Source organism: Vanellus vanellus, assembly GCF_965231255.1.
Source record: "Vanellus vanellus genome assembly, chromosome: Z".
Taxonomy (NCBI): Eukaryota; Metazoa; Chordata; class Aves; order Charadriiformes; family Charadriidae; genus Vanellus; species Vanellus vanellus.
In genome coordinates this window covers 71,030,355-71,042,737 of record NC_138908.1, presented here as the reverse complement: position 1 = coordinate 71,042,737, position 12,383 = coordinate 71,030,355, and the positions used below count along the sequence as shown (strand labels likewise).

The 12,383-nt window shown below is 39.2% G+C and overlaps 1 protein-coding gene across 2 annotated transcripts in view; it reads left to right on the top strand.

Annotated features, from left to right (window-relative positions):
• The window catches only part of RICTOR (RPTOR independent companion of MTOR complex 2), a 43,117-nt gene that overhangs the window by 16,228 nt on the left and 14,506 nt on the right, over window positions 1-12,383 (top strand). For both annotated transcript variants that reach the window (XM_082497247.1, XM_082497246.1), the window contains exons 14-20: window positions 5,709-5,873; window positions 6,329-6,405; window positions 6,519-6,597; window positions 7,056-7,165; window positions 10,311-10,398; window positions 11,184-11,276; window positions 12,167-12,273. In XM_082497247.1, the coding sequence (XP_082353373.1) occupies window positions 5,709-5,873; window positions 6,329-6,405; window positions 6,519-6,597; window positions 7,056-7,165; window positions 10,311-10,398; window positions 11,184-11,276; window positions 12,167-12,273 (719 nt within the window). The remainder of the gene's footprint in view (window positions 1-5,708; window positions 5,874-6,328; window positions 6,406-6,518; window positions 6,598-7,055; window positions 7,166-10,310; window positions 10,399-11,183; window positions 11,277-12,166; window positions 12,274-12,383) is intronic.

Sequence of the window (12,383 nt, the reverse complement as noted above, 5' to 3'; positions counted from 1 at the left end):
CTAATAATTTGAGGCATTTTATTATGAATTAGTATTTGTGGTTTAGAGTTTGGTAAAGATTTCTTGATTATGATATTTAAGGTATGAAGACTTGAAGTCTGTTTTCACAGAATCACAGAATCACAGAATTATCAGAGTTGGAAGGGACCTCTAGAGATCATCTAGTCCAACTCTCCTGCTAAAGCAGGATTGCCTAGAGCACATTTCTCAGGACTGCATCCAGGCGGGTCTTGAAAATCCCCAGGGAAGGGGACTCCACAACCTCCCTGGGCAGCCTGTTCCAGTGCTCTGTCACCCGAACCGTAAAGAACTGTTTCCGTGTATTTGAACGGAACTTCCTGTGTTCTAACTTGTGCCCATTGCCCCTCGTCCTGTCACTTGGAACCAATGAAAAGAGCCTGGCTCCATCCTTCTTCAAGGAGAGAGGCTTTTGAGAGAGAGGCTTCCAAATAATTTCCAATACTTGCACCAGAAGCTTTATGTAGGTAGGAATGGGTTGATCTCCTTCCAAATGTTCTATATAGACCTACTTTTCTACTTCTTTTTTGTCTATGCGGTGGGGTGGGGAAAACCAAACCCAGAACAGAATGTATTCAACTCTGATACAGGTACCACTAGCTGTAAGCAGCCTGGCTTAAAATGAAGTGCAGAGACTGTCTGAACATACTGTCCCAAGCATATAGAAAGCCAGAAAGAAGTTGAGAACTACTGCTGCTCTTAGTGATGATAACTAAAAATACAATTTCCACCTATTTGTAATTCAGCTTAATGAACAATAAGTAGTAAACACTTGTACTTTGGACAAGAATAGGGTAGGCATCGCTTTCTGGTACTATAGAAATTAAGAAAGCTTGTAGAGCCTCCAGTTTTATCCATTTCAGTTCTGGTCTGTTTGGGATTGTGAAAAGGAGTAGAGATCATGATCTGATTGCTGGTATTCTTGACTGTTTAATGCCAGGTCTTGACAGATATCAAAGTAGAACTCTTTGGAGAAAGGTGAGAGGAGTTGTGCAGGCTCAGAAACTTAAGAACGCAAATTTTGGAGCTGAAACCTAAATAATTCTAAAGTTAGCGATCTTTTTTGCCAGACACACTGATACCTTCTCAAATCTGTGATGTTTTAAGGTCTCAGCCTATGTTAGCAGCCTATGGCTACTGAGTTCTGGCCCTTCCATTTCCCAGTGTCACATTGGTGTGTGGATCTAGCAACATTTTCTAGGGAAACAGCAGCTATTAAGTAACTGTCTATTTTTGGCAGTGTCCTGAAATGTAAAAGAATAGAAATTACTCGGACATATCTTCTCAACTGCCAAGCACTGACTTACTCTATAAGTAAAAGTGTAACCTTTCTCATATGTGCACAGTGTGGGTCAATAGTACTTAATATCAGTTAGGTCTGCATTCAGGTATAGCAGGTCTCTTAACCATAGTGATCTGCAGGCAATTTCATAGCTGAGATGCTGTGACTTAAATTCTACTGTTTAGAGTTCAGCGTTGCACTGGGTTAGACTGTACCATGATTTTTCTATGCTGCAATACTGTGAGCATATATTTTCTTCTTTTAAAAAGCAAACAAATTTATCATAGCACATTCGAGAAAGATTAAAAAAATTAAATCTAGTTTGTTCATCACAAATGTAAATGAATGTTTTACTATCAGGATACTAAAAAGAAGGAAAATTTACTGTTTGAACCTCTTAAATAGAGCCTGACTTGCTTTGTGTAACATACTGAACACTGAGGGATGGATAAAACTACTTCAGGGTGTTCTGTTTCCTGAATTAGTTGGCCTGCTTGGGATTCTTGGAATTCATGGGGATATATTTTGTATATTTCATCTAAAAGAGGAAAATCAAGAATAGGATGGACTGTCTCAGCCAGCAGAAACGAGTCTGTGTTTGTCTCAACCACAGATGACTTCATACTTGGATAAAATTTATTTACTTAAGAAATTTATTTTCCTGTTTTATCATGTGCCTGATTCCATAAGTTCTTATGGTGGAAATGGAACGGACAGGATTTTGAAGGGAAAATTTCATTGAGTACTACTTAACAAAAATGCAAAATGTTGACCTGTCAAAGAACCCTTTGGCAGTGCTTGGTGTACACAATATTGCCAGTATGATCTCTTGGAGAAAAGGTTGTCTTCGTATTTCTGGTGTTTATGCTCCCAAGGGAAGATCAAAGTGTAAAATGCTAATCCAAAGGATAAAACCTTTTGATGATTCTGGTATTATCTCTATCCTTCCTGGTATAGCTAGTATTTTTGAACATGCAATGGGCAAAACTATAAGTCTCTTCCAGAAATTAAAGTATTCACGCAAGGTGGAAATAGTTGTCAGTTCCAAGAAAATAAGACAACTTGAAAGAATATGGAAATATTGAACTGACAGGTATTTGCATGGGCAGTTCTACTGACTAAGGAGTGATTTGAAAGTACTTGTGGTTAGATGTTAAGGAGAAGGTATCTGCCATTTTCTGGATTTTACAATCTGAAATTCTGAAATAGCCACATTGTCAACAGCAAAAGAAAATTTGCTCCTATGTATTTAGCAAGCATGATAGGAAAAAATTGAAACTTTGCATAGTCTCTCATTGCTCTGTCCCATAAGGAGAATATATTTTTAAATATTACCGGAACTGACATTCTGTCACCTTGGACAAGTGAATCCTGAGATTAAAAATGAACATGCGGTTCAATTCAAATAAGGCACTTAAAAGCCCTTCTACCTTCCCTTTTCAAGGACTTCTGATGAGTCCCTTGTAAATTAAGTGGAGCCTGTATAGGAAACCTCTGGAAGGGTTTGTATTAATTCATAATCCAGCAAACAAATCGTGATTTTTGATTGTATATGCTGCCTCTGGCTACTAATTCTGTTTAAAAGCAATAAAAATGTATGGGACTGGACCTAATTTCTGAAAAGCTGTGTTTTGTAAGGTAGAAAGACTATCTCCAGTAAGGCTTGTTCCCTTCAGAAATTGTAATTCCCTGGGATGTTTGTTAATGAAATGCCTTATCTGTTTATTTCAAAAGCTGAAGATGCTCTTTTTCTTGGGTTAACTGAGGTTATAGCCTCATATACCTTTTTACAGCTACCCAGGGCTGTGAAGCAGGTTTATTTGCCATTTGCTCTAATGAGGGTCTCTGAACAAGGAAAAGTAATTTCTGAACAAGGAAAAGTAAACCCAAATTAGCGTTAGAAAGGGAGAGTAGCATTTTGGGGTCACTGTATACAACAAAAACATTTACAGAGCAATATCCTTGCAGATCAGTGAAGCAGAAGCACATCTTAACCTGCTTCCAGATGTGCTTTGGTCATTCGTGCTAAAGCAAATCAATACGGCCTCAGCTGCCTTTCTGCCAGTTCGTGGTAGAAACAGAGTAGCCAGTGTGTCCTCAAGTGCTGCAGTTCATGACGTAAGATTTTACTTTATAGGTGGCTAAGTGATAGACTTACCCTACATCTACCGGCTTCTATGCTGAGCTGTTTGTAATGAGCACAGCAGAGTGACTTCTGACTTGCTGCTTCACTTCTAAGGGTCTCAAAGCCCTTTAATAGTAAAAGTAAGAATCTTCTGACAGATTTGGTACAGGGCTATATCTATGTTTTTCATCTAGTTCATGCATGAAGGGAGGAGGGGAACATCTGTTTCCTCAGATATCCTCTGCACTGATTTTCTTAACAGTTCTCACCAAAAGTAAAAACATTCTGGGATTTTGGTTCATCTGGAAAAGCGATGCTGGGCTTTGCCCTGCTGATCTGGGAAATGCATGCAGGTGATCTTGCTGAAGGTTGTGGCCCTGCTTGAAGACTTTAGGACTGTTAGCAACGCATGCAATGGCATGCAACCCACGTCTGAGGTTTGAACATCTTAGCCTGTTTAGTCATTCCTTGTCATAAAGACCTGTTTTAATACCTTCAGTTACTTCAAACCCTGTTTTACTGTTCTGTATACCTTTTTAATTGTTCTTCTTTTTCTTTCTGATGATGGTAGGAAAACCAGAACTGTACAGTGTCCAAGATGTCAACATCTAGTGGATTTACTTAGTGACAATGCTGACGCATTTTGTTCTGTTTACTTTCAGTGGTTTTGGTTGCCATTGAACTTCCATCTAACAGTTCCACAGAACTAACTAATACTAGTCCCAAGATCTCTCCCCTGAGTGGAAGGAACTGTGTCAGAGCCTGTTGTGTGTGTAAAGCTGGGATTATTTTTTTAACTTTAGCTCATTGTTTCAAATTTATCTGCAGTGAATTTTATTTGCCATTTCATTGTCCCATCAGAGTCATGAGTTCTTTCATATCTTTTCATTCTCCAAACAGAAAACAAAAATTGTTCTAACTCAGTACTAGCTATCTGGATAGGTTAATTCATGTTCAGGAAGTGAACATTACATCTTTTGTTCTCTGGCGTAATAGCTCTTGTTCTTATCTTTAACAAATATTCTGCTAGTTGTTTATTCCACATACAAGACGTACCACTAAGAGGATGCAAGCCATTTCAAAATGCTTGTGCAGCCTAGGTCAGAGTTGTGAATCCCCGTTGCACAGACTTTCTTGGTATATGTGTTATGTCATTTCTGCCTCCCCTCCAAAAAATAAGTCTCTGTATATTGAACAAGTAGAAATTTGCACAATGTTTGAAGTTGAAATAACAAGACAAGGTTCTTGAAATAAACTGTGCATGGTCACATTTCCTACTCTCATTTTCTTTCAAGTCCTGCTTGCAGAGTATTTCTGGAGAAAAAAAAAGATGCTGTTAACCTAGATGCTGTTAACCTAGGTAGTGCTGTACAACCTGGACCAATTCACCTATCTCTTGGAGTACAGATGTTTAAATGCATCCCAACATAGATCATCTATAATTTAATGTATAGAAAATGTATGTGGTTATAGGTATCATAGCCTGAAAGGTGTAGGAACTGAAGACTTGAAGAAAGATTTTGGCACCCGATTTTGTCTTTTCCAGCTATGCTTGTCTAAGTATAGATAACACCTCTCCCAGCAAGCATATATTGTCAGGGTCGTTCTGGACTTACTCCAGAACTCTGTAAATTCTTGTAGATTAGGCTTGTTTGCTTCTATTTTCTCTGTATTTTTTCTGATAGAAAATGGTTTTAATCAGTTTATGCTGTTTATTCAGCAAGTTTTGACCAGCGGTACAGGAACTGACAGGGTATTTACTTCATTCTGCTGTCATTTGGAGAAATTCATAGTAGTAAACTAAGTGCTGGGAAACTTATTACAGAAAATAACATTTTTCTATTTAGAAGATTTTCTGATAAGTTTTGAAGATCAGATACTTTGGGGAAACAGTTTACAATTTATGAAAATAAATTCCCCCAGAGGTCCTAATACTTGCTTGTTAAAGTTTTTTGCGAAACATTGCATACCTGAAAGTATATGCAATTGCCTTGGCCACTTACAACTTATTTTTCCTGCTAATCCTGATGAATCCAATGAATGACAGTTAAGGACTTTCTAAGGAGACTTGCAGCGACCAGATTACTTGTGATCTCAGACTCCAATTTCCCATATGATAAGATAGAAATAGCTTTCTAATTGACTGTAGTTTTAATATATAAGTGCGTCACAGCTACTTGCTGTAAAATATGGTAATTGAAATGTATTTTTTAAAGTGATAAATAGTTAACTACATTAGCTATTTTTTTTCCATTCAAAAAAGCATTTTCCTTACTTTTGCAGAGCTGCAGGTTGTATGCAACAAAACACTTACGAGTATTGCTGAGAGCAAATGTAGAGTTCTTCAGCAACTGGGGGATTGAGTTACTGGTGACCCAGTTACATGATAAAAATAAAACTATTTCTTCCGAGGCACTTGACATTCTAGATGAGGCATGTGAAGACAAGGTGAGCATCCTTTCCCTTTTCAACCTCTTTTTGGTATGCTAACTTGTAAGTTGTTCCCTAACCCTCCCCCAGTACCAAAGTAAAAGTATGCAAGAAGCAACTCATTACTTCCTTTCTTGAATGTCATTGATGGACTTCATAATAGTTTATAGACCCCCTTGCTGAAAATACTGCAGTATTAATGACAAGAAAATGTAGACCACTAGATTATGCCTACTTTTAAATACACGTTTAGACTAATTCAGGTATTGTGATCATTATACGTTTTGTGAAGTAATATACATTTAATGACAGAAAGTACCTAAAGTGGATGATATTAGGATGAAGTTAGTGCTGTTTGATACTTCCTGTTGTGAAGAATGTGCTGCTTCATTGCTGGCGGACTGTTTTCATTTTTGTAATTTTCAGAATTATATAGTGTCCAGATACTCCTTATGCGTTTTTAATTATTTTAGGCCAATCTTCATGCCCTTATTCAAATGAAACCAGCTCTTTCTCATCTTGGAGACAAGGGTTTGCTTCTACTCCTAAGGTAAATTTTGAATGTGCTGTTTGACTTTACACTGTGGAAACAAGCGTTTGTTTTTATTCAAATTATGTGATTTGTTTTAAGAGGAGTACTAACTGTCTGATGTTACTTTACAGATTTCTGTCCATCCCAAAGGGGTTTTCATATCTAAATGAAAGAGGTTATGTAACAAAACAAATGGAAAAGTGGCAAAAGGTAATGCTAAGAATAAAAAGTGTGCTTGATATTAGGAGGAGGAAGGGTATGAATACGCAGAATTAGAAAGTCAAAGATTCTTAAAAATACTGCGTATTCACATACGTGTATTCCTAGTGCCAATACATATATTGCCTTAGTAACTTACAAGCTGTCGCTTCTCTAGGAATAGTGAAATGCATGGTGGTCAGAGATTATTCAGGTTAAAGCCAGATGTGAAGTATTTCCTTCTTTCCTTCCTTTTTAACAAATTCACTGAAAGAATTATGGAAGCAGTTGTCGACCCTGCAAAATCATTGTATGCATGAAAGGCAGTAATTTTGGTGAGCCCCATCTTCAGATCATAAAGAAATTCAGGCTTCCTTAAGGAGCACTTCAATTATTCCTTCCTTATAAAGCACCATACTATAAAATCATAAGCCACTAAGTATATTTTGCCAACCTTTGTCTTCTTTTAGGAATATAACTTAAAGTATGTTGAATTGATTGAAGAACAACTTAATGAAGCACTTACAACATACCGCAAACCTGTTGATGGGGATAACTATGTTCGTCGGAGCAACCAAAGGTAAATTTGGGAAAATACATCTTTGGACATAAGATGGCGGGACTGTTAGAGTTTTGAACTAGAAGCAGTGGGGAAAGAGGATACCAGTAGGACTGCAGTAGGTAAGCCAAGGGTTGGCATGGCATCACCCAAGGGTGGCAATGCTAGTGGGAATGCTTACACTGCTCCTGGGAGCATAGAGGGCTCAGCAGCATATCTGAAATGCTTGTACACCAACAAACACAGTATGAGGAAGAAAAACAGGGTGAACTGGAAGGCATTGGTCAGTTCCCAGAGCTACAATATCATTGGTATTAGCAAGTCTTGGTGGAATGAGTCCCATGATTGCAGTGCTGGGCTGGAGGTCTACAGGCTGTTCAGGAGGGATAGACAGGGCAGATGAGGTGGAAGTGTCTCTCTGTAGGTAAGGGAAAGGTTTGATTGTACAGCCCGTACAGTTAGTGATGATGTAGGTGAGAGCCTCTGGGTGAGGATTAGGGGAATGGGAAACATAGGAGATGTTGTACTGGGTGTCCTGGCACTGCTCAGCCAGGGTGTTAGCACTGATGAGTTATGCTGTAGGCAATTAGGACAAATTCCTGGATGAGTAGCCCTTGTCCTTAAGGGAGATTTCATCTTCCCAGACATTGACTGGGAATTTCATACTGCTGTGACAAGCAGGTCTTGGAAATTCTTGAAGTTTGTGAGAGATAACTTCTTGTCACAAGTACTTAGTGAGCTAGCTAGAAGATGCTCTCCTAGACTCTCTATTTGTGAATAGAGAAGGACCTGTGGGATATGTGATGGTAGGTGGCTGTCTTGGCCACAGTGATCATGAAATGGTTGAGTTTAAAATTTTCAGTGTAATGAGAAAAAAGGACACCAGAATTGCTACCCTGGAATACAGGAAAGCAAACTTTAAGCTATTCGGGGAGCTGTTTAGCAGAGTACCCTGGGAATTTTCTTTTGAGGGCTTAGTATTGGTCAGTTTTAAGAACCACCTTTTAAAAGCACCAGAGCAGGCAATCCCATTGTGTTGTAAGTCGAGCAAGTGGGGCAGAAGACCAGCTTGGCTGAACAGGGAGCTCATTGCAGAGCTCAAAAGGAAAAGGGAATTCTATGATCTCTGGAAGCAAGGTCAGTCTTCACAGGAAGATTACAGAGCTGTGGTTTGTATATGCAGGGAGAAGATGCAAAAGGCCAAAGCTCAGTAAGAATTGAAACTGGCCCATGTCATGTGAGGTAACAAGAAGGGCTCTTTTAAGTACATTAATAACAAGAAGAAGGTTGTCTGAAGAAAATATTGGACAGATACTTGTTGAAGATGGTTATCTCACCTAATAGGGATGAAGGAAAAGCAGAGGCATTCAGTGCTTTTTTTTTTTTGCCTCAGTCTTTAATAATAATGATAGACCTTGGGCTGCCCAGTCCCCTGAGTCAGAGAACCACAAGTGTGGGAACAGTGACTTTCCATTTGTGGATACTGAAATTGTAAGGGACCAGCTGTATCAGCTGAATGTTCACAAGTCCATGGGGCCTGATGGGATTCATCCTGGAGCTGAAGAAGCTAGCAGATGTTATGGCCAAACCCCTCTTAATCATCTACCAAAGGTCCTGGTAGTCTGAGGAGGTCCTTGCTGACTGGAAGCTAGCTGATGTTATTCCAATTTACAAGATGGGTGTGAGGGAAGACCTAGGAAACTACAGACCTGTGGGTCCAACCTCAGTTCCTGGAAAAGTTATGGAGAAGATTATACTGGATACTGTTGAAAAGCACTTAAAGAACAATGCAGTCATCAGGCACAGTCAGCATGGGTTGACGAAGGGAGAGTCCTGTTTAAATAATTTGATATCCTTTTATGCTAAGGTCACCTGTCTAGTGGACAAAGGGAAATGGAAGGTGGTGAATGTAGTTTTTCTGTATATTAGTAAGGCTTTTCATACTGTCCCTCACAGCATCCTTCTGGAAAAGTTGTCCAGCTGTAGGATGAGAGCGTTCATGGTGTGCTGGGTAAAGAACTGGCTGAAGGGCAGGGCTCAAAGGATTGTTGTGAATGGGGCTACATGTGGCTGGCGACCAATCACCAGTAGTGTTCCTCAGGGTTCAGTTCTAGGGCCAGTTCTGTTCAATATATTTATCAGTAATCTGGATGCAAGAGTTGAATGCACCATTAGCAAGTTTGCTGGTGATGCCTAACTAGGAGGTGCTGTTGACTGTTGAGGAACAGCAGGCATTGCGGAGGGATCTGGATAGGTTGGAACATTGGGCAATGATAAATGGGATTAAATTTAGCAAGTCCAAATGCCAGATTTTGCACCTAGGACAGACTAGCGCTGGGCACAATTATAAACTAGGAGAGGAGTGGGTGGAGAGCAGCCCTGCCGAAAGGGATCTGGGGGTGCTGGTTTACAGCAGGGTCCATGTGAGCCAGCAGTGTGCCCTGGCAGCCGAGAGGGCAAACCACATCCCCAGCACAACCTGCCAGTCAAAAGAGGGGGTTATCCAGCTGAGTTCTGTGTTGGTTCAGCCTCACCTGGAGCACTGTGTGCAGTTCTGGGCCCCACAATTTAAGAACAACGTGAAGGGACTTGAATGTGTCCAGAGGAGGGCAACAAAGCTGGTGAAAGGGCTGGAAGGATTGTCCTGTGGAGAGTGGCAGAGGACTTTGGGCTTGTCTAGTTTGGAGGAAAGGAGTCCGAGGGGTGACCTCATTGCTCTCTATACAGCTTTCTGAGGAAGGGAGGTGCTGAGCTCTTCTCCCTGGTACCCAGTGCCAGGGTGTGTGTGAATGGTTCAAAGCTGCATTGGGGGAGATTTAGACTGGACATTAGGAAGCATTTATTTTCCAAGAGGGGGGTCAGACACTGGAACAGGCTTCCTAAAGAGGTGGTAGATGCCCCAAGCCTGTCAGTGTTTCAGAGACATTTGGACAATGCCCTTAACAACATGCTTTACCTTTTGGTCAGCCCAGAGTTGTTCATGTAGTTGAACTAGATTGTTTTAGGTCACTTCCAACTGAAATATTCTAGTCCAGTCTAAACTGTCCAAAAGAATCCTCTTCACCTGAAAAAACTCAAGAGTAACTCGTTGCATTACACTGCAGTGTAATTAAAAAAAAAAAAGGTCAGAATTGCTGGGAAAGCATATGATTTCTCTTTCTGCCAGAATTCAGCGACCACACGTCTACCTGCCAGTTCACCTTTATGGCCAACTGGTGCACCATAAAACGGGCTGCCATTTATTGGAGTCTCAGGTGAGGATAATAACTATTTATAACTTGAAGGATTTTAAAGATTACTGTAATACCTTTTAAATATGTTTAAAAAAAAAAGTGGCATTTAAACAGTCATTGCAAAATAAGTTGATTATGAAAGTCTTAAGTTATATGGGGCCAAAAAGTTGTGGAGACAATCTCTGGCATCTAGTCTTATGTAAAATTCCTTCATGACACTGAAATATCAGAGAAGTACCTTGCAATATTTTTCTTAAAATGGCTAGCAAAATCTTAGAAAACAACTCACCAGTAGAAATAATTTTTCAGTCTGTGTGAGTGAATTGTATATTGTCAAGTAAAACTATGCCTATCCTTTTATGCATACAAAAATGTGGAGATGAGGGAGTAAAATCTTCTTTCTAATATCCTGAAAAGCTAAAGAAAAAAAACTTAAGTCGTAGATGGTGAAATGAATTCACTTTTAATGTGGGTTTGCAAGATGATGTAATGAACTGAATGGTAGTTGAAAAGCTCAAGAGACAGTTTATGTATTGCATTGTGTTAGTCTGATTAATCTTTTATATTTATAAAATCTGAATTAACTTGATGTAATCAGTGGTTAGATTAAAATTTTCTACTTGTTACCATTGCTGTTAATTTATCCTTATTGTCCCAGAGCTATCACTGTTCATCTCAGGGTGCATACTTTAAATTAGTGCTGTACCTTTTATTAAAAATGCAAGAGAACCTGTTTGACTGAGGTCGTCTTTTCATTTTCAACTGAGGTTGTGTTTGGTCTTCTTTCTTCTGTTTTTCTCCTTCAGAGTATTGTTACAGATCTAAGTTACACTGTTCGTTCCCCAGTGCTGGATAAGTGGGAAGGAATTAAGCAGCTGAAAGCAGCCCTTTGGGCCTTGGTTAGTAACAGATTTACAACCTTTTTGCAGTTATTTTGAGTTCTGTTATGACTCTTTGATTCTGCAATGACTATGCAAAATCCCATAAAATCATTAATTAGGGTTTTTGTCCTAAAATGTGTGTGATTTTTTCCAAACTGGCGTTCTGTACCCTAACTGGACTTCAAGTTAAAAACAGTTCACTGCACCTCTTTTGTTCTGAATTTTTAAATAGTCACTTTGTCTTTTTTTTCTTTTTTAACGAATAAAAAGAACAGGTTGTCATATGTAGCAGGGATGTAAGTATGGAACCAATAGTTACAAGTTGCTGCAGCCTGATTATAAAGTATTTACTGCGATGGTCCAAAATTCAGTGTTTCTGGAAGAAAGTTGGCTGCCCCTGAATGTGAATATATATGGTCATGACACCCCTGGTACTTGGCATAGGCAAAAGTCTTGTGTCTGTGCCTATCCAAGCTACACTTCTAAATTTGCTTTGCCACGTCAGCTGTTTGTCTGCTTCTTTCTTGTCTTCCCCAAAGTTTGTTTAGGAACATTTGTCCAAGGTGATTCTTAATGGAAGATACTGTAGGTATATAATAAAATGCTTGTGCAAGAAGAATGTAAAATGAGGAAATCAAGATCATACTGCTGGCTGTAGCAGACTTGATAAAATGAGGAATACATAGTAGTTAACTGTGAGCAGTTTTAGGTATTATACACGGTGTGCTGAGTCCTTTTTTGGATTTTCAGGACAAGGAAATGCCAAAAAGGGTGCTCATATCTTTAATTGCTTTGAGGAGATGTGCCTTGAAACTGTTCTGCCAACAAACAAAAAATGTCAAAAGCTTTGCACTGATAGTTCTGCAGATCACATAAATCAAAACTTACTTGACAAACTTTTATTCCAGGGCAATATTGGATCATCAAATTGGGGTCTTAACTTGCTTCAAGAGGAGAATGTAATTCCTGATATTATGGCGCTTGCCCAACATTGTGAGGTTCTCTCTGTTAGAGGGTACGTGTATCTGATTTATACAGAAAATTTACAGATGATAGTTGCCATAGATTTTCAGATAGCCTTACCTAATTTACAGGAGTATAGTTTTGCACTTACTTGGAAATCAA